This window comes from Rosa rugosa, chromosome 1 (assembly GCF_958449725.1).
Source record: "Rosa rugosa chromosome 1, drRosRugo1.1, whole genome shotgun sequence".
Classification (NCBI taxonomy): domain Eukaryota; kingdom Viridiplantae; phylum Streptophyta; class Magnoliopsida; order Rosales; family Rosaceae; genus Rosa; species Rosa rugosa.
In genome coordinates this window covers 21380658-21403277 of record NC_084820.1, presented here as the reverse complement: position 1 = coordinate 21403277, position 22620 = coordinate 21380658, and the positions used below count along the sequence as shown (strand labels likewise).

At 38.6% G+C, this 22620-nt stretch overlaps 2 protein-coding genes across 2 annotated transcripts; both read right to left on the bottom strand.

Annotated features, from left to right (window-relative positions):
* Positions 1-935: 935 nt before the first annotated feature.
* LOC133723506 (cyclin-D2-1) lies at positions 936-3693 on the bottom strand. The gene is made up of 6 exons (XM_062150355.1): positions 3005-3693; positions 2464-2550; positions 2245-2343; positions 1941-2142; positions 1720-1844; positions 936-1583 (listed from the first exon to the last, which is right to left on the bottom strand). The coding sequence occupies exons 1-6, from the start codon at positions 3326-3328 to the stop codon at positions 1350-1352; spliced, it is 1071 nt and encodes a 356-aa protein (XP_062006339.1). The 5' UTR covers positions 3329-3693; the 3' UTR covers positions 936-1349.
* Positions 3694-17697: 14004 nt separating this feature from the next.
* Positions 17698-19281, bottom strand: LOC133724409 (uncharacterized). Its single transcript, XM_062151133.1, has 3 exons — positions 18531-19281; positions 18082-18284; positions 17698-18006 (listed from the first exon to the last, which is right to left on the bottom strand). Exons 1-3 carry the CDS (start codon positions 19279-19281, stop codon positions 17698-17700), a joined length of 1263 nt encoding a protein of 420 aa, XP_062007117.1.
* Positions 19282-22620: the final 3339 nt, after the last annotated feature.

Genomic DNA, 22620 nt, shown 5'->3' with positions numbered 1-22620 from the left:
AAGAGGATATATATGTAATTCAATAATTCAAAAAGGGTAGAGGTCAAATGAGCAAATTGGGAGGTCCCAATAGAAAATCTCATTCAAACTGCTTTTTTAAACTCCAACTCTCATTTAAGTTTCCTTATAATTACGGAAATTTCTGTAACTTGAGCTTACCGATATTTGACCGAAATTAAAAATACCTTCAAAACTGGTATTTAAGTACCAATATTCAATTATATTTGTCAAAATTTCAATTGATACTTAAAATTATTGTCAAATTTTATTTTATTTTTTTATTGGGGGAGGTTAGCGTTAGAAAGTTTGCAACACACACACACCCTTCGAGGGGTATCCCAGCAGAGCCGGACTAATCCCTTCCGAATGCCACGAGGCAATAAGCACCCATTAGCTGGCCACCAAGGCCTCATGGGGATTCGAAAGCCAGACCTGGGAGTTCCAGACTGGGACCTTCTACCACCCCACTATCCTTAGTTTATTGTCAAAATTTTTAAAAATTCAAAGTATCAAAAATTAAAAATTCATCAAATTTTAAACCTTGTCCTATATAACACTATTATTAACTTAAAATTGTACATGAGTACCAAAAAAGATAATAGAATCACTAAATTATTGAAGAAATTGAACTGATCTACCAGAAAGTTCTAAATTACTAAAGAAAACCATAACTTATTTCCATTATTTTTCACTTATTGGTTTATTCTTTGGACCTGTCTTTCTTTTTTCATTACTACTGAAACTTGCATCATATGGGTAGTTGGGTGCAGAGAAAGCTCAGATATTGACCAGTCTCACACTGAAAACAAATATTGGTGGGCCTATCTCCAGGCCAATGGGGTCCATCACAGAAGCATTGTCAATCCCAATAGTAACAAACACCAGTTCAGAAGTGAATACAAATTTGAGCTCAAATTTATGTTTCTTCCATCCAATTGAAAAACATTGATATAATTTTCTGTATTCATCTGAGATTGTCACTGAAATGAAAATACCAAAGACAAAACTTCCAAATATTTTTTTTTTCACTTTATGCTTTCAGCTTCATTCTCATTGAACTGAAAGCTACAACAGAAGAGAAAAAAACTGTGTTGTGCACCATGATCACCCCCACTGTAGAGACCTATGGCTGTTCAGTATTGTGGTTATGAACTGCTGGTGATTTTACTCTCATGCTATAAGCATGAGACCCCTGGATTTTTTTTTCTACATTACTTTATTCATCAAAGCTCTCTCTCTCTCTCTCTCTCTCTCCTTTGTGTTACTAAAGGGAAACTCCAAAAGACACACCAAAACTCCCATTCAACCAAACTGAATGAACTAGGGTGTGAAGGAGAAAAATTCACATCTCATGACTTTTCAGATGGATTGTCTGGTTTTCTCCTCTTAATGTCTGGACTAGAGTGTGAAGAATTTGCACATGACCCAAATGTAAATTCGTCACTTTTATAGCTCAAGCACGCAGCATCCAACACCCCAACCGGGCTTTGGGGCATGGATGAAGCTGAAGCGCTTCCTCTATTAGCAGAGCCACTGATCAATGACAAATCTTTAATCAGTTCAACACACTTCAACACTCTTCCCTGCATATCCCCACAAACATAAAAGCTTCAACAACTAAGTAAAAGAGATCAAATTATATCCAACACCTTTTCTTAAAAGCAAAAGCAAATTTGTTCTATCATTTATGGGTCTGCATCTCTGGGACAGCCTTTTTACCTTTTCTACATGTATGAAACAAGAAATGGCCTTCTCCATGTCCACTCCTTGCATTACTTCTCCTGAAATACAAAGTGCAACTGCTGCAGCAATTTCAGAAGGCCTGAATTCCAAGAAGTCAATACCTGCATTTGATCCCCATCCAGCAGTTCATTGAATCCATTAATACTAAAGAACACCAAAAGTGCAAAATAATCTCACCCACAGAGTCAGAAAAAGACCTCTTATTATGCTCAATATGAGTTGCAGTGATCTACTGATGGATGATGTCGGTGGATGTTGATCATCACTGATCTTGCTGAGGAAGTAATCAATGAAAGAGCATGGAGTATAAGCTTGCATTCTCCATTTTAGGGTGCTTAGCACAAGAAGCTCCATTCTCATTATAGTTTTAGCTTCAAATACATACTTGGGATCTCCAACCTGTGAACAATCCACACATTAGCAAAGCACAGATCAATACCAGCCTCGATATATCAAATTGCTAGTCCAACAATAGTTGATAGATCCACATTATTTCTATACCTGTAAATCCACTGTCTGTGGTACATTAGTCTCCTCCATTTTGGAGGCCAGTGATAAACAAGCCACAGCAAGCAGTTGCACTGCCCAAGTTTTATCTTTCTGAATAGAGAAGAAAAGTGGAATGCAAGATCAAGAACAGAAACAGCATGAACGAAAACACATTATACAATAATGAAACATAACAAAGATGCAAACTTTGGGTCTAAGTTCTAAACTTACAGGCAATGGATAAACGGAAAGGAAGCGATCCCAGTAGTTCATGGATAGACACACACTCAATGGTCCAAAACTGTAATGTGCACGAGCCTGTTGATCACAATAAACAAAAGGTCAACCTAATTCATGATCAAGAAAAGAGATAATCTTCACATTGGCATTCAAAAATGAGGTAACCATATGCTAAATTTACCCAAAGGAACATAGGAAAAGTAGGCAAACAAAGAAGGAAAACCAACACGATCAACATCCAATTTTAGAACAGAGGAGTTGCCACAGAGAACTAGATTAGGCATAAACGTCATGATCATTGATTCCCCTACAACTTAGATACACTGCAAAGCATATAGAATACAACCAAACAAGTAAGCACATTGTAATGAGTATGTTTTAAAATGCTATTGAAGAACAAAACCCAGTTGCAGACACCTGAATTTCACCGAAACAAGTAAAAAGGCAGAATCATTATAAGAGAAAAAACAATAACCATGGATCAAAAAAAGCAACACTCAAAGAAAAGTACTGTGATTTATGACCAACTAACCTTCAAAATCCAATCAAGGGCCTCTCTTCTACTGCTCAAGTTCAAGTCCCCACTGCGCAGTCTCTTGAGGTAATCATCACTAGGCAAATGCTCACTTTCCCTCTTGACCATTTCACTAATCCTATCTTCACTCTGTAATGGAAAATCTACCATAGATTTGGATCTATTATGATTAAATTTGGGGTCTTGATTCTGCGAGGCATTGTTTTTATGGGGCATTAAAGGGGAGAGCCCAAAATCAGCTAAGGCATTAAAATCAACCTCATCAAAAGAGTTTTCAGCACAAAGAAGGTTTGAAGTGGCACAGTCAAAGCTGTCTGCCATTGGAGCACCTCAAGATGCCCTGTGAAACCCAGTAAAATCTCATCAAATTAGAGCCTGGGTTTCATCAAAGATGGCATTTTGATTGTTCTACAACAGACCCAAGTAGATAGAGCTTATAGACAAAGTGTTGAGTGTGGTATATAGATACAAACAAAGAGAAAGAGAGGGTGGGGAAGAGAGAGAAGGGAGGTTTGCGGGAGAGACTTAGAAGCGGAAAGAGAGGAGCTTTATGTAGGAAACGAGCATGTGTGTTAGGGTAAACGAGAGAGAGATTGGGAGGAGTGGGGAGCCAAGGTTAGATACAGAACCAAAATAAAGCCCACAAAGAAAGAGGGGAAAATCAAACAGATTATGCTTTTATTGTTGGTTTCTTTTTAGGTAAGAGCAAATGGTGAAATCACATATAAGAGACAGAATAAACCCAATATAAATACAAAGCAAAACTTTGTTTAGAGAATTAGGGGGGGTTCATTTGTTTATAGGTTATGATTCATATCCAAGGTGTCTTGGCTTGTGATAATGCACATGCACCTGTCATTTTTGTCCAAGATAATGAATTCAAGCTTTTATAGTAGTAATGAAAATAAAGAAAATATTGGCGACAATTTTTTTTTTTTTTTCGTGCAAGATTCTTTTCTTCTTGCGAAGGGGGCAGTCGAACATTGAACCTAACGGTACATTTTAGATCGAACATATAGCACTAGATTAGTAATTATTTAATGTCTTTTTTGACAAGAAATATTGCTTCCAATATCATTTTTAAGCAGTCCAAGCAGTAAAAACTAGCAATATGAACGTAAATGCTCTTTTGTACTAGAACTATATGTAATTGACTAATTGCTGTAAAGTTGGGTTGTGATTGTCTCACATGATTAGCAATGATGCAAGTATGATTCTACCATGTATGTAGGTAGCGCCACTAGAGTGGTTACATATTTAATTTGTGAACATAAAAGACGTACCATAGGCCAATGCAATTTAGTTTCGTTGGTCCACAAGTATTCTCATAATTATAACCCTATGAAGATCAAAAACAGAAATTTAGTTAAAAAAAAAGAGTGATTATTGGTCAAATACTTGGATTCTTACAAACTCTGTTTGTTTTAATTAGAATCTCTTATTACCCACTTCACTAACTTTTAATTATACCCGTAAGTGTAGATTTTTTTAACATTACTCATCTATTCGAACTAAGTCGCCCAAGTAAAACAAGTTAATTAATCATTCTTAATTTAACACCAAGGGACTGAGTGAGGTAGAAATTGATTCTCCCTATTGGATTTACATGAAACTAACTTACCTATTAACTAAATTGAAGGTATATTCTACTAAAGACATTCCGAAAGACGTGAATACAAATAATACTAGAGACCTAGAGTGAGAAACGCCAAAGTAGCATGATGATGCAAAATTTCTGAGCCAAAACGGTTTAGTTTTTGGTCATCTGCTGGGATTGCACAGAGCACGCCACTCCTCCCTAAGGTGGAAAATGACAAAGCCATTTTCTATCAGTCATTCTTCACTTCACCTCACCAAACCCACTTTACACATATCTTACCTATAACCCCCCTTAAAACTCTAAATGCCAATTGCCACTAAGCTTGCCTGCCTACCCCTCTCCATATCAATGTTCCACCAAATGCATATTGCATTCACAACAGTTGTTATGTGTATGCTGATTGAGCAGACTTTAGAGACGCTTCTCTATTGAGTTTTACATGAATCCAATTTTGTATTACTTGTTCCGAGTTCTTATATATGCCTATAACGCTCCAAATTACACTTCACAGTGCCGCGAGACTCTAAATATAAACTGAAAATTCAACTTACATTATAGAGACCTGTTAGGCAATCTATTTAAAATAAAAATTTTGAAAAATGCATAGCAGGCTTTAAAATTCTTCTGAGGTGCAAAACCTTTTTAAAATTTAAGTTTAATTATTCGTCCAGAACTTGTCCTTTCGAATAATCGGGAGGTAATGAGCTTAGCAAATGACAATCAACTTTCAACAAATTTCAGAAAAACAAATTTAAAAAACAAGAGTAAGATTGGAACCCGAGACCTGATTTCGGTTACAATAAATTATCGAAGTCCGCACACCCAGCTCACCCCTATGATAGTGTGAATGCAAGTATTGTGCACCGGTAACTGGATTGGAGCGAGCGCCCCAAACTGCAATTCACCAGCTTGAGCACGTCATAGTACCACGAGTCTCTAAACATATATTGAAGATTCAACTTACATTCTAGAAACCCGTGACACTGTAACGTGCTCAATTTGGTGAGGTGCAATATGGGGCGTTACAATATCGAACTATACTACTTCTTGTTTTGAGTAGTTCTTACACGTGTCTAACGCGCTAAGTAAAGAAGCAAGTTACATTATCTTATAAGGTGTTTAATAGACGGTCCATTGAACAATTATTAGTTTTCTTGCTCAACCTAAGGGGTATTGTAGCCGACAATACCGAATACGCTACTAATCGTTCACATATCTATGCATGAATTGAGTTATAATTAGGCTAATATATCATGTACCAATGTCTTAATGTGTCGAGTGAGCTCTAAAGTCTTGCAATTCATACTGAGATGGGATAAAAGTATAATATAGGTCAGTAGTTGGACCAGGTTTAGTTCACATATCAATTCCATCTTCATATTTCACTTGGAGTTTGCTCAAATTAGGCAGAGACATTCAAATTGGGCATGAAGAACATCTATTTATATTCAAATTTATGAATTCCATTGGGAAAATTTGAAACTAACTAATCAATATCCTGAAACCAACTTTGGATACTGATCAATATTCCTGCATTCATAAAAGTAGAGACTTGTAGAATGAGATCTCTAAAGGAAATGTGATCTTTGAATCTTTCCCCTTTCTAAACGTTAGCAACACAAATTTCTAACCCTTTTCTTACTCCTAGAGATGCTCCATCTCTTTCTTATAGTCATATACTCTCGATCATATGAGACTGTTAGCCTTTCCACCATCTCTTTTAAGGGGTTGCCTCCCAAAAATTCTCCAAGACCAAATATGAACCACTTTCACTCCTACATGTTCCAAATCACGTGTAATCTTGTATCAGAAATCTTAGTTTATAGAAGCAGCCTTGCTTGCACACTTTGCAAGACTTAGCTGCTTCATGAATTTCTCAAGCATCGTTTGACTCACTCTAACACTCTATCACTCCAATATTTTTCTTATGTGATATTGCAATATAGCTTGATTATTTTCTAAAAAAAGGTGAAAGATGTTTCGTGAAATATCTCAAGAAAATTTTGTACGAGTTAAGAAAATGTCCCTTCACCACTCCTATCATAATCAAATTTATAAATAACTTTATCATGCCTTACTAATTACAAATTAGTAACACTAGCTGCCACTAACTTGGTCATTGTCAACATAGTGTTAGAGATCTAGTTCTAGAAGGTATTGAGTTTGAAACTTCTAACCACCATTAATTATCATTTACCATGTTAAATATATACATATATACATTAATATCATCTCCACTTGTTTATTTCCTTACAGACTCTATGTCTCAACATATAATTTGATATATATTGTTGACTCATTTTCTCATAATTTAAGTATCCATAATTCTTTTCCGGATAAATTGTTTAATTTAAAAACATTAACAAATACCAAAGCTCAATTCTCGTTGGATCTGCATGGCAAGACCATGTTCATGGTGGTCCAAAAACATACACCCTCTTTTTGGTCTTTATATAGGGTTTATCAAGTGTTTGAGATTCGAGCACACTCTCTCAGTGATCTTTCTCTGAAACCACGAGCCAAACCAAGCACCATGAAAAGCATCCAGAGCAAGACTGAGACCTAAATATACAAATAAAACCACGTCTCTCTCTCTCTCTCTCTCTCTCTCTCTCTCTCTCTCTCTCTCTCTCTCTCTCTCTCTCAACGGATCTGCTTTTATTCCGTTTGTGATTTGTCCCCTCTTTCCCTTCCACTTGCAATTAATTTGTATATAAACAAAATTCTAAACTCTCTAATTAGTTATAAATGTCAAAATTAGCATTTGTCCATTGTTGTAGAAGCTAGTGTTGTAGTACTACTACTGTTAGAGACCAACTAGTGTACTTACAGATCACTCCCAAGTGGATTATGTATTCTAAAATCTCATTATCTCAATATAGTAGCTTAATTATGAGCAGCCACAGCCAATTATGTTGGATTATAAAAAATTAAAAAAAAGAACAGTGATGCAGAATTGTAGTCTTCCATTGTTTTGTTCAACAAATACAAATTTGTGAAGGTAATTGGATCTCAACAACACATGAACTTAATCTTGGACAAAAAATAACACCGTGTCTCATTATCAGAGCTATAGCCTATAAGCCTGGCAAATTAATTTAAGGTATGGTAAAAAAGTTCAGGCCAGCTTCCAAATAATAGACCAAGAGTACAGTATCATTGCCAGAGAGCAACATCTCGGGCCAACATCATCCGATAATGAAGGGTGACGAGCAAGAGTAAGAGCCACCCTATTAAATTCTCTGAGGCATCAGTTGAATTTAATTGTTGTGAAACATCTCAAATATCCTATCATGTAGAGCGACTTTTTTCATTTATATCGGAAAGGGATCAAATCCTTCATGTGTCTTGATCCTAACTCATTTCCCGACCATGTCTCACCACTTAAACTTAATCTCAATGCAGGTTACTGGCAAAAGAGAGGGTTATCTGGCACCACTAAAACCATATCAAGAAACAGTTTAAAATTTGCTAAACAGTCTGCAGCAAAATTCATTCCCAATATACATGGGATGAGTCATAACTCGTATCAAAATTAATCAACTTCCTGCAAGCGATGACAATGGATCAAAAGGTATGACAGTTGATATGTATACCTAGATAGACAACAATAGATGAATCCATCTCGATCTTCAACTTTCCAACCTTCTTTGGAGGCTCTGAAGCAAGCAAAGCTTAAGTTCTTCAAGTCTTAGAACTAATTGAAGCAGTAGCAAACATTTCCAAGGCATAGTGCTAAATTATTGATTTAGTGCAAGAAAGGAGAAGGAAAATCAAATATACTCAAGTTCCTCCATTTCCAGATATAGACCAACGAGTAAAACTGAAAATAAATCCCCCATCCATTCCATTGCTCGGTTTCTATCTAGAAGAAAGAGTTTAATCCATCCATTTATTCGAAGAGACAGAAAAAGAGTGAAGGATACAAGCAAAACAGAATTACAACAATATAAGCAGGAACAATAGGGACAAATCATTGCCAGAACATCATCAAGATAACAGAAGCAACAATGCAAGACTCAAATGAAGATCATAAGCAACCATCACCAAGACTGAAAAAAAAAAGGTCATGTCCAGATGAAAATCACAAGATTTCTTACCAGAAAGTATAAATACAAGAGCACAAAAGGAGTAAAGGACAATGCGTGGATTTACACGGTAAGAACTAAGAACTATATACCTATTTATCAGTACTTCACAGAAGGAAACTTTCCTGTCTTTCAAATTGTTTTGAGTGTCATATGTAGACCATGCTTGTGCACCGCTTCCTTTGCTGTCAGAATGCTTCTCCACAATCTGACTCAATTTTTACTTTCCTAAATATGAAAAGCTTCTGCTCAACCTCAGCTAATTTTCTAGATGAATCAGAATTAGAATACTCCAACCACCTATGTGCCAAATATTGGCAGATACCTTTTTCAAGCTCAGGGCACAAGTTGGGATAACCTTTAAGCCTTAGCCATGCACTTATCATCTGTTGAGCTAGAAGTGACCCTGTCAACATCCTAGGAAGGCCATACCAGATGATAGTTTCTTTTACTTTACAGCGAAGCTTCCCTGGCCTCCAGAAAATACAGTTGGTAATAGTATGTTCTTCTAACAAGATGACTGCTGTTATTACTGGCAAGTGGCGATCAGGACCATCATTTTTTTCCCTTCATGGCCTAGTTTATTTTTTGTCTGACCAACCGCAGGGGAATCTTCTGTACTTTTATATTTAATTTCTTAAAAAATTTTGTACTTCAAGGTAAACGGATTGGCATCCATTATCAGTATTGATAATTGATAACTATTTACAATCTGGACATAGCTTCAGATCATCATTGAGCTCATAATATGTCGAGTCCCTTGGCTTCAATCTTTCACAGCTACAGCACCTACGAGTCCCATCGCCTTCTTGGGAGGGGCAATATCTTTGTCGCCAGTATGGATGTTCCATATACTCAACTTGACCATCTGAATTTCCTCGTTAGATCTCTTACAAACATAACATTGTAGCTCATAGCAGCGTTTGTGGTAAGGGTGAACCCACACTCCCAAAACTCTAGATCAGAAAATGGAAGATTGCAATGTTTGCAGAGAAGACATTTTTGATGCCAAATCCCAGCAACTAAGGCCATTGTCAATCCTGCTGTTGCAGCCAGCACATACCAGTTTGTTATACAATGATTCTACAATTTCTTTGATAAACTTGGTTTCATACCTACAAAAAAGAAAAAGAAAAAGAAAAAGAACAACCATAATAAAAATAATTAAGGTAGAAATAAATTATCAGGATAATTGTCTTCCTCTCTTTCATGCATTCAAAAATCTTTCAAAGTTCATCTAAGCACCATTATGAACTGGTATAATCTTCTGAAATGACAATAATGGCAAACCTTGATTCTTCAATGGCAGTCATGAGCTCTGAAGAGATAGTTGTGCCTTTCTCAAGTTGAAGGTCCCAGAAGACTTTGATTGCTCGCCTCTGCAATGCATTGTATAAATGCTCTGTAAAAGTCTTGCGCGTTTCCCCCCTGAAACTCAAGAACACATCAAATTTCCATGAAAAAGGTAAGGGAACAGATGTTGAGGCTCTTTGGCCGCTCAGAGCCATCTGAAAGAGGTTCCAAGCAATCTACAATTACTGCATACAATTTTGCCTAGATTTTCTAACCTTTGATTACAGATGACAGCAAATTAATAAAAGAAAGAAGATATTGATAGCTAGAGATGGTAGGATCAAGAGAGATATGGCAATGGCAATATGCCTTGAGGAATAGAAAGAGACTCAGACTCAGATCAAAGATGCAGAGAAGTTAAGACCAACTGCTTGGATACTTGCTTTATGAGGCAAGTGCTGACTAATTTGATGATGATCAATGTTTTGAGCATCCAGCCTCAACTTATACAAGCTAGGAAACTTACATAATGATGATTACATTGAATATATACTTTTCATATTCTTATTAATTAAGGACACGGATAGAACATTGGAAAGAAATGTGAGACAAATGAGGAAGAAAGGTGGAAAAGATGATGCCAGAATACATAAAACAAAAACAAGAAACAAAAAACAAAAAGAAAAGAAACACTTTCAGTTGCTTTCAGATTTTAGTGTTTGTTTAATACGTATTCTTCCTTCATCATTTCTCCTACCTTTCTCCACACATCCTTCCCATCTCGTCAACTTGAAACATAAACGCTAAAGGGGGTCCATATTAAAATTCATACATATATGTATCTGCATTCTGATAACATCTACTCAAACTCAAGCACCATACTAGCTGTAGCAGACTATTTCCTAATTTTTAGAAATATCCGAGAATGTAAGGTGAAAGCAAGACAAAGTAGCTAGAAAGACAAAAAGATGTTGTTATGATGTTTTCAAACCTCAGTACCAACGCCATTTGTGTTTATATTTTCAAAGAAACCATTGTCTTTCATACCTTAGCTGTAATCACTAAGAAATCAAATTATCTAAGACACATATTATTCGAGCTGGCCGGCTAAGAAGATTAATCAGGGAAGTCAATGTTCCGCATATCAAATAATTTTCTTGTTGCCCAAACACTGATTGTTGAGAGAAAATTGCACACAGCGAGCGTAAATGTCACCCAACATAATTTCACTCGTATTCATTTAGTGAATAGAGTTTTTATTATGTCGGGTTCGACCCATTCAAGACAGAATGTGTCTCTTAATTACAATCCCTTGTTACAGAGAAATACCCTTTGATTCCATTTATGAAGAAACCAATTGATGGGATGTGTGTTTGTTTGTTTTTGCGGCTGCACCCGGATATTTGAATGGGTTGCCTACGTACCCTTGGAGAGGGATCATGCCACTCGTAGTTCAAGAGTTCCAATGAGTGAATGACTCATTGGAGGACTTTGATTTTGGAATGAGAGTAGTGTTTGCGACGAATTTGGTTTAAGTGGACCAGGGATTCGATTTTTGTGATTAGGGCGCGGTTGCATCTAGATAGATTTGGTTCTAGATTGCCTACATACCCTTTGCGGGATCAAACCACATGTAGTTCCGGCATTTGAGATTTGAATGGGTAGATGACCCATTTATTTTGAATTTGTGTTTGGGGAAAGGTTTAAAGCCCTTGAATTTGGTTTGGACTTTATTTGTGTGATCTGGGAATGAATTTGATTTTTCTGGTGTTGGGAGAATTTGATTGGAGTCAGTGATTCATTTGGGACTGGTTGAATTTGACTGGTGGAGTCAGGGATTCTGTTTGGAGTTGCAGTTGCATCTAGTGGGTCGCTAGACTACCTACATACCCTGTGAAGGGATCAAACCATTGTAGTTCATCATATTTGGCTTTTCGGTTTTGTACCGACCTTGGGTTTGACGGATGTGTATATATTTTGAACCCGTCAAATAGACTTTTTGAGTGAGCACCCATTTTGGGAGAGTGTTCGCCAATTTTGATTTGGACACTCATCATGCTGAGCTGTGCAGTGAACTTTGTGTTACTTCGCGGGAACCATGGTGATCTGCTTCAAGTGAGTAATTGCTTTGAACACCCATCGAGACGAGCTTTGAGATTGGAGTCGAAGATTTGATGTGGACCTTTGTAGAGTGGGCTTGCTTCCATTTTTTTGTAGGAGGCCCAACCGTGTTTGAGAATTGTCTGGCAAACTATTAAATTAATAGATATATTTATTTGATCAATAATCCATTAATTTAGTAGTTCACGTTTTGGTGTTAATTGCCCAGCAAACTTTCAAAGCATGTACTTTTGGCCTTAGACTTGTTGTCTTGCTCAAAGACCAACACGGTAGATATCAAGTGGCATATTTAATATGAGATTCATAATTCCTATATTAACATACTTGAAAGTAGTGGAGTTTGTCTCTAATCTGCGTGCTCCCTTCTTCAACTTGTTTTCACTAAAGAATTCTTTCTTGGTGGAGCGGTGGGCTTTGGTCTTCAATTTGCTTCTTCCGTTCTTTGATCACCAATTGTCTCTTGGATAAATGGACGCTTGTCCCATGATTTAGGTGGTGGGAGAAAAGCTTGTGCACGTCCAATTTTGCATGTTACAATCTTGTTTGGCAGCGAACTGAGCATCAGCGACAGTCATGAATTTTGGCGTGGCTGAGACTTTGTTATTTGTCTCATATAGCCATGTAGTATGCAGCTTCGTCTACCTCTTTTCACGACGATAATGCAAAAGTTGTTTTTTCATTTGCAAGCCTCAGAATCATTGGTAGAAGAGATGATTTTTTTGCCAAAGTTTGTTGCCATGAATATCGATGACACAAGAGCTACAGTTCAAAGCTTGCTGCCTCTGGTCGTTGTCATTGCCTGTGTGGTTTTCATTCCCTGATGCAGCGGTCCTTTGTCGGAAGAGCACAGTCATTTGTTGACGCAGCAGTCTTTTACCAGGAGGAGAGTACCATCATGGTCACTTTGCTTTCGCCACCTATACGCAGGACGCACCGCCATATAGGCATCGAGAAGCAAAGTGAGACAAGAATGGCGTTGTGGTTTTGATTTGTGCCAGAGGGACTATTGTGGGCAGCAGCTCATTTGTTGACGCAACAGTCTTTCACCAGGAGGAGAGTACCATCATGGTCACTTTGCTTTCGCCACCTATACGCAGGACGCACTGCCATATAAGCATCGAGAAGCAAAGTGAGACAAGAATGGCGTTGTGGTTTTGATTTGTGCCAGAGAGACTATTGTGGGCAGCAGCTCAACTTCTCCGTGATTGCTGATGTGGTAATCGCCTTGGTCACCAGCAGGAGATTATGAAGATGGAAGAAACATAGACACTCCAGAGAGATTTTTTGGCCATGCTTCATGGATCTTAGCACTTGACAATGTTTGCACCATGAAAGGAAAAGTTCAGTAATTTCAGGTGATAATCATTGTATACCTGTGACTTATGGAGCTTCTTCTACTGAAACGTGGTTCTCCGTCTGTGGCTTCTCTTGGAAAGCTTTAAGGATGGAATGCTGTAGAACTCCGGTCTCGTGCGAACTCTCTTTTTCTGTTCTCCTCTCTCTTGAGTGCCTCAATATTGATGGCTTCTGCTCTTTAATGATGCAGAGTTTCGCCTGTTTTCTGTTCTGCTCTCGATCTAGTCTTTCCTGCTGCCCCCCTCGTTGCTTCTGGACGTGCCTTTTTATAGGCAATAATGGATTAGAGGATCAGCTGAAGATAACGATGGCTTTCAATTCAAGTTTGAAATTTGAATAACCATAACAGCAACTAACTCCTATCTTTCCACGTTGAAAGCTTGCAGTTTCTTTGTTCATTGGATAAAAACTTCAAATCTAAACCACCTTGACTTGGCCTCCAACCAATGAGAGATGAAGCTTATCCAAGACTTTAATTTTAAAACTTGAAAGCTTAGTAGAAAGGAGCACAACTCTACATCCACCCGTGAATATCTTGGGAGCTCTTCCTTTTTATTTTTATATTTTATCTGTTGGACCAAGGCACCTGCAGGTTTGCTTTTTTTCTTTGTGTCTGCATGGTGTTGCAATGAAGCAAGGAGTCTTCTTTTTCATATTGTAGTAAACAAACCCATCAGTAGATAACTTGGATATTACCACGTTCTTCTAGGCTTGCAACGTTATTTTTTTTCTTCTCAAAATCTTGTGCTTTTACTTGTCAAAGCACTCAGCAGAATTAGAGGAATAAAGAACCTGTAAATTTTGGTCTCAACACTGATACACTTGAAAATTTGGTTTGCTACTGTTTGAAATTCATTTTTCTGAAATTTCTATTTGTGTATAGATGAACCAATATAGAGCCCTCTACAATTTTAAATTTCCAAACATATATAGATGGAGGAAAAACAAATAGATAATCAGGAGTTGGAATATTGAACCTAGATGAGCAGATAACAGAAGCAACCTTCGTAGCGAGCCAAATCCTGAGGTCGATCTCAATCACAGAGCAAGATCTGATCAGCAACTCAATTCAGAAGAAACATTAATATCAAAATAAATAATAAAATTAATTGAAAGAATTGGGGCTAGAGCATCCGGTATTCATAATTAGGGTTTTCAGATCTGCATAATTATGAAGATTTATACGAACCGGAAGAGCGGGTAAAAGGAGAGAGACGAAGATGCGACGCCTAGGGATTCGATTGGGAATAACTTCTTTCAGCCGGAAATTACAATTTTCGCGGGCAAAAGAAACTAATATAATTAATTTTTATGTTTTTTTATATTTTTGTTATTAATTAATTATTTATTTATTATATTTATATATATTAGTCTGCAATCACATGTTCTGCATGTGTACGAAAATTTTTTCGTTTAAAAAAAAAAAAAGGGAAATGATCATTTACCCAATTTCAGATTAAAAATTGCCCACTTGCTCCACTAACTGTTTTTTAACCCCGTTTACCCAAAACACTCTAAGAGATTATTTCCCTAATACCCAATTAATTCTTATTTATTCTTTTTTATTTATTTTTGGGACTTTTTTGCCCTCTCCTTCTTTCTCACTTGGAGGGAGAAGTCATCCTCCACCTTGCCGGACTTCGGTGACCAGTGGCTGGCCGCCGACTCCGGTGACTGGAATCCGGCTACCGGACTGGTGTCGGGATTCCGGCGTCTGAATTTATTGCCCCCTAATAATACCCAGTAACCATATTATTGCCCCCCAGTAATCATATTATTGCCCCCCAATACTCATATTATTGCCTCCCAAAAATCATATTATTGCCTCCAATAATCATATTATTGCCGTCTAGTGAATTGTATAAACTCCTAAAACCAAAATGAATACACTGCAGACACAATTGATTAATTTATAATCATATTATTGCCTCCCAATAATCATATTATTGCCTCCTAATAATTATATTATTGCCTCAATAATCATATTATTGCCCCCCAATAATCATATTATTGTCTCCTAGTAATCATATCATTGCCCTCTAATAATCGTATTATTGTCCCCACTAATTATATTATTACCAAAAAAAAAAAATTGCCCTGGGCACCCATAAATTGCTCTCGCACCCACCGGAGTTAATTAACCCCAGAAGCATCGACCTTCGCTTCACGATCTGCAGAAGTTAGGCTCTCAGATCTACCATGGTTTTTTCGACAAAGCTCAGATCTACCATGGTTGTGAACGAGGCTACCAAGAGAGCCAGGAGGAAGGTCGCCGCCGATCTGCCCGACCTGTTCACCTTCCCTCCTCCTCCGGAGTCACCGGAAGCCTTCCTCGGCTTCCTCGCTCTTCCCTTCCTTGCTGACCTGGCAGATCGCCCTCCGGGTCGACCCCGCCGTCGTCCTTCCCTTGGATATCGTCGAGGAGGACGTCATGCACTCCAGGCGATCCATCTACTGTGACCAGTGCCGAGTCGTGGGTGAGTGCGAGAGAGAGAGAGAGAGAGATATATCGGTGAGGGGGGGGGGGGGGGGAGCAGAGAGAAAATCAGTTTCAATTTAATAATAGGGGCAAAATTGTCAAAAGATGTTTTTTTTTTTGAAGCAAGGAGGAAATTTTATTACTAGATACGAATAGAATCGTACATGAGGGCATCCGAGATGAACTCTGGAGCATTGACAAACCAATCAATATGGACATTGGTCTCATAACTAAACCTAGCGAGTCTATGTGCTACAATATTAGTTTGTCTAGGGACAAAACAGAGCTTAAACTCCGTACTTGCAGCTAGTAGAGACTTGAGGTCTGAGATCAAGGCACCCAAAGGAGAGAGGTCCACAGCTATTGAGCTTATGACCTGCACTGCAAACAAATAGTCACTCTCCACGACAGCTCGTGTGATCTGCATAGCCTGTAGCAACTCCAATCCATTCTTCAAGGCAAGTAACTTGACATGGAGCGGGGAGCTAACAAACTCCATTCTACATGAGAAGCCAGCAATAAACTGACCATGAGAGTCTCTAATCACACCCCCTGTACCACCATACTGAACCGAAGGCAGGAAAGAGCCATCCACATTCAACTTTACAAAACCATCATCTGGAGGACTCCACTGCTTTTTAGGTTTCGAACGGTCGTGCTGGGAAGTGACAGCAGACCGGTTAACCTGCATATGCCATGCCATAGCAGTGGCCACTAGATTGGCACTAGTTCTATTATGCTCTCTCCATAATACGTCGTTCCTGTGCTTCCACATACTCCAGAGGAGGATCAAGAGTTGATCAAAAGATGCAGGTACCAACGAAGTTACCCGAGCTAGTATCCAATCTTTCCAACGTAGAGTAGACGTAGGAATAGAGAACGGAGGAGCTCCAACAATCTCTCTTGCAAAGCTGCACTCACAAAATAGATGTTCTAAGGTTTCCACACCTCTAGAGCAAACCACACACTGCAGTGGACAAGAATATCATTTGGAGGTTAAAGCAGCTCGAGTTGGGAGGAGATTGTGAACAACTCTCCACCCAAAGATTGCCACTTTACTAGGGACTTTAGCCCTCCATAAGGCTTTCCAAATGGGGCCATATGGGTCCCCAGTAGATGTAGAAGCATAGATATGGCCAATAGAGAAATCACAAGCAACCCTATAAGCATACTTGACAGAGAAGTGCCCTATTTTCTCAAGCTTCCACGACAGGCGATCATTGCCAAAGCGAGGACTCAATGGAATAGAAAGAACTTGGTCTGCCACCTGAGGCTCAAAGCAAGCATGAACAGCTGCATGGTCCCAAGTCAAGGAATCACCATTAATCAAATCAGAAACGCTATCAAAAACACAGTCGTCTGGTCGAAATAAAGAATGATGAGAGACATTTGGGATCCACTCATCATCCCAAATGTTAATTAGCTGCCCATCACCAACCCTCCAGGACAACCCTGCTTGTAAAACCGGTCGAGCTTCCATTAAACTCCTCCACGAATATGAAGGGCGCTCACCCATATCTGCTGTGAGAAAAGATCCAAATGGATAATAAACTGCTTTAAACACTCTGGCCACAAGTGACTCAGGTTTAGAGAGCATCCTCCAACCCTGTTTCGAAAGCATGGCCAAGTTATGAGCATGTAGATCTTTGAATCCCATGCCTCCCTGAGTTTTAGGTAGGCACATTCTTTCCCATGATCTCCAATGTATTCTTTTTTTCTCCTCTGTACTACCCCCAAAGAATTGGCAATACAGCTATTGTAGCTCATTGCACATAGACTTAGGCAGAGCATCACGGGTCATGACATAATTAGGTAAAGTTTGAGCAACTGCCTTAATCAACAATTCCTTACCTCCTGAACTCAGAATCTTGGATCGCCAACTAATGAGCTTCTTTGACAGCCTCTCTTTTAGATAAGCAAAGATGGCTTTCTTGTTATGCCCAACATGAATAGGCAAGCCAAGGTATAAACCATGTTCATTAACACACTGCACCCCAAGAATAGCTGCAAGATTATTCTTGTTCTGCAAACTAACATTACCACTAAACACCACACTAGATTTCTGCAAATTAATATGTTATCCAGAGGCTCGAGCATACACGGAGAGTATCTGTTTAAAAGTTTGACATTCCTGGACTGAGGCTTCCCCAAAGAGAAAGCTATCATCTGCAAAAAGTAGATGGTGAATGGTGGGAGCACTAGGGGCCATGGTTAAGCCTCTGATGGTTCCATTCTGAAAAGACGATGAAATCAAGGCTGAGAGTCCTTCTGCGCACAAAATAAACAAATATGGAGATAAGGGGTCTCCCTGTCGGATACCCCTGGTGGGCAATATAAAACCTGTGGGAGCACCATTTATCAAAATAGAGTAACTGACAGATTTCACAGTGGCTAATATAATAGATACCCAGCTTCTACAAAAACCCAACCTGAGAAGGACAACTTCAAGATACTGCCACTCTAACCGATCATACGCTTTTGAAATGTCCAATTTTAGAGATAAAAAACCCACAGCCTACTGACGAAGCTTTTTCATAAAGTGAGCAATCTTCTTAGCAACCAAAGTATTATCCGAAATTAATCTACCTGGAACAAAAGCACTCTGTAACGGGGAAATAATGTGAGGCAGAATTTTCTTGAGTCTGTTGGCCAGGACCTTGGAAGCTATCTTGTACACCACGTTACATAACGCAATCGGTCTCAAATCAGAAGGAAGTTTCGGTTCCTTGATCTTCGGTATAAGAGTAAGATGTGTGAAGTTTGATTCCTGGGAGACATTACCCGTAGTCAACACTTCCCTAATTGCACAACAAACGTCATGTCCTACCACGTTCCAAAATTTCTGGAAGAAACATGGGGACATCCCATCAGGACCTGGTGATTTTGAGGGATGCATTTGAAACAAAGCCTTCTTGATCTCATCATCAGAGTATGGGGCTATAAGACCAAAGTTCATCTCTTCCGATACTTTGGGTTGCAAGCAATCCAACACAACGTTAAGTGCCTCCGGTTCCAAGGTATCTGCCCTCAATATAGATTCATAGTAGTGAAGCAATATCTCCGAGACCTCTCCTGGTGTAGAAGTCCATTGCCCCGATGCATTAGTGTGACCCTTAATACGGTTTCTGCATCTACGATTCGAAGCCCGTCGATGAAAAAAAGCCGTATTATGGTCCCCTTCCTTTAACCATAGAATCCTGGAACGTTGTCTCCAATAAGATTCATTAGTAGTAGATAATTCATTCAACCTGAATTGGAGAGCCTTTTGCTCGTCAAAGTGACACACCTCAAAATTCTTCCTCATCAAGTCATCTAACTTGCCTTGAATCAATCGCATCTCGGTCTATCTCTGTTGGTAGACTCCAGAATGCCATTTCAAGAATAGATGTCCCGTGTGCTTGATCTTCCTGCCAACTTGTAGCATGGGATCACCAATGGTTGGGAGCATCCAACCCTGTTCAACAACATTAGTACAATCTGCATGAGCCAACCACATCTCCTCAAAACAAAAAGCTTTAGGGTTTCGGTTCGATGAGGCTGGTTCTGGATTCACCTCGATCAAGATAGGGCAGTGATTAGATTGACTGAGAGGAAGGGTGAGAACTCGGGAGAAAGGATAAAGGTTTCTCCATTGCACTGTTTGGCAGGCCTGATCAAGTCTCTTCTTAGTGAAACGATTAGACCACGTAAAACGTGATCCAACAAACCCCATATCGATCAAATCACTATCAACCAGTGCTTGTCTAAATCTGTGTATTTGTGCTACAGGTCAAGGAAGACCTCCTAGACTGATCTGCATGACATAGTATCTCATTGAAATCGCCTGCAACTAACCAAGGCAGATGGGACTGAGAAGCTAACAAACGGAGGAGATTCCATGTGATGTCCCGATTCGCTGTAGTAGCCACTCCATAAATACCAGTGAATCGAAAGACTCCTGCAGAACTTACAACACCGACCTCAGCATCAATATGGTTGGCTGAAGAGGTTCTGAAACGGATCGGGATCTCAGTGCGCCAGAAGAGAGCCAGGCCACGACAACCATCCTCCTTAGGGGCACAAAAGAAACCATCAAAGCCTATCCGGCGTTGAACTGCTGTCAATAGATCCGGAGAAGCCAATGTTTCCGAGAGAAAGATAAGACTAGGGTTTTGTTGTCGAACAAGACTGACAAGAGCATCTTGTGTTTCTGTGTTGTTGAGGCCCCTACAGTTCCAAGCCAAAACTTTGAAGCGCTGCATAAGACCGGGGAAGGGGAGTTCCAGCCACCGGCCGATCTAGAGTATCGCTAGGGATGAGAGGATTGCTCTCCTAGGATTTTTTCAGTACTTGAAATATTACCATCCTTTGGTACTCACTCTTGTAAACTGTGATTTTGATCTCAATGAATGTAGTTACAATTTGTTTCAGTCGTGTGGGAAGGTTGATGATATGGGATCCGGAAGAATTCAGATCAACATCCAAGAAAACTCGACTTGCAAGCATTTCCAGATCAGATAAGATTTGCCAAAGCTAGTTTGCTCCCTAAAAATTGTCAAAAGATGTTAGATTGAGTAAGTGGGGTTAAAAAACTCTTAGTGGAGTAAGTGGGCAATTTTTAAGCTATAATTGAGTAAGTGGTCACGGCCCAAAAAAAAAAAAATGGTGGTGTTGTAAATATTATTATCTATGTGGATGTCCATATAAATACTCATTAGTTATGTACTTTGATGTAAACCCTACCTCTATATAAAGGAGGCTAATGAGACTGAATGATAACACTTCTACTTCTCCCCAAACTATTCTCTCTTTATCTTTTCTTCCTACTTTATAACACGTTATCAGCACGCTCTATTTTTTTCTTTGTTTCTAAACTCAATGATGATCTAAAAGTCATACGGTGCAACTTATTGCTTTTCACCGGTGTTCTTGATCTATGAGTTTCTTTTGCTTATTTTTAATTCAGATGATGCTGAATGATTGTTCTATTGCTATAATCGGCAGAATGATTTTTTTTGTTTTTGTTCCCACATGATCATTATCCTTTTTTTTCTTTCGCACTGGTTAATGATCACGATTAGGACTTGGGATGTTTGATACCATTAGGATTCTGTTTATTGACCTCCATAATGTCTCTAACTCTTATTATTTGGTTACATAAGGATGCATCAGTTTGCTTTTGCCTACATTCGTTCTCTAATTATTATTTTTTTACTGGGCTATTCAATATGAAACAAAGTCTCTTACTTTTGGTTCCATTCTAATTGGATAATTATGGCATGAGTTTAGTTCCACATATAGAAGGAATCGCAGCCTTTATATGGCCACAGCCCTTACTGGTCACCCAATCTCATTCCTTGATAAATGCCGAGTATATTTTCTGGGTTACTTGTTTACACAGCTTTTCTTTCTTTAGCTGATCGGTTCATATATATACAAATTTAGCTTCTCAAAGTTTTCTCGAAGGAAATAGAGAGGACTAGCTTTGATCTTAAGTCTATTTCCAATTTCAACAATGAATCGCTAGCAAGATGAGGAAGACCCCGCTGAATCAAGGATCAGTAACTCCCAAAGGCGGATCAATATTTTTTTGATATCTAGGTTATACAATCTTACAATTATGTGCACAAATATGCTCAAAAGGTAAGGCCGTATAATATGATTTTATTGCTCAGATGGATTTCAATGACCATTGTAATTAAATTCAATGCGATCAAAATATTTTTCTTATATGATTACATGAGGGCCTGAAGTTCCTCAGGGATTGCGACATGAAGTCTCTCAAATTTATACAATTACGAGGGCCAGAAGATCCTCAAAACTATGCAATTGAGTATATGAACTCAAATGTTTCTTAATCCCCAATTATAAGAGGGCCCGAAGTTCCTCTAATTTTTTTATGCTGGGGTCCCTTCCTCCTTATGACTATTTTTTAATTTGGAATTCAAACCACCTTTAGAACCTGCAGTTCAAAGTTGGACAATCAATCGAAGCCAGAAGCTTCTGACTAGCATTTAGATTAGAGAACTTGGTTCTCCTATTGTCTTTTGTTAGATGAGATACAAGATTATCATGTATTATGAAGTTAACCAGACCAGAAGTTCTGTGTATTTCTTCATTTAATGGAACCAGAAGTTTCCACAGTTAACTTTATTGCATAATTTATCTATTTATTTTCCTATTTTGTTATGCACTTTCATTATAGTACTTATCTTTTAAATTAATTTTTTTGTTACTCATACGGACTAGCAGTCCTATACCTCGAACATATGAATTTCGAATGTAATAGTTTTGAACCAGAAGTTCAAAATTTCATAATAGAACCTGAAGTTCTAACAGTAAAGCTCAAACCCGAAGCTTTGAGTATAAAATATAAATTACTTAAAAGTGAACTTGAAGATTCACTTTAGTCACCTTGAGCCTGAAGTTTTGAGTACCAAATTTATTTGAACCCGAAGTTCAAATTACAAAATCTTGGAACTTGCAGTTCATATAAAAAAAAATTCGAACCTGAAGCTTTGATTACACATATTGTTAATGCTCAAAAGTTCAGCGGTAGCTAAACCTTTACTAACGCTGGTCCGATGGGCGGACCACTAGTGATGCTCTCAAAGCCTCCGCTACCTGTCAAGTAAAATACAGAGGGCGTCAGAGGGAGACCGTGCTGGGCGGTCTTCAACTCTCCGATGCCTAAGTT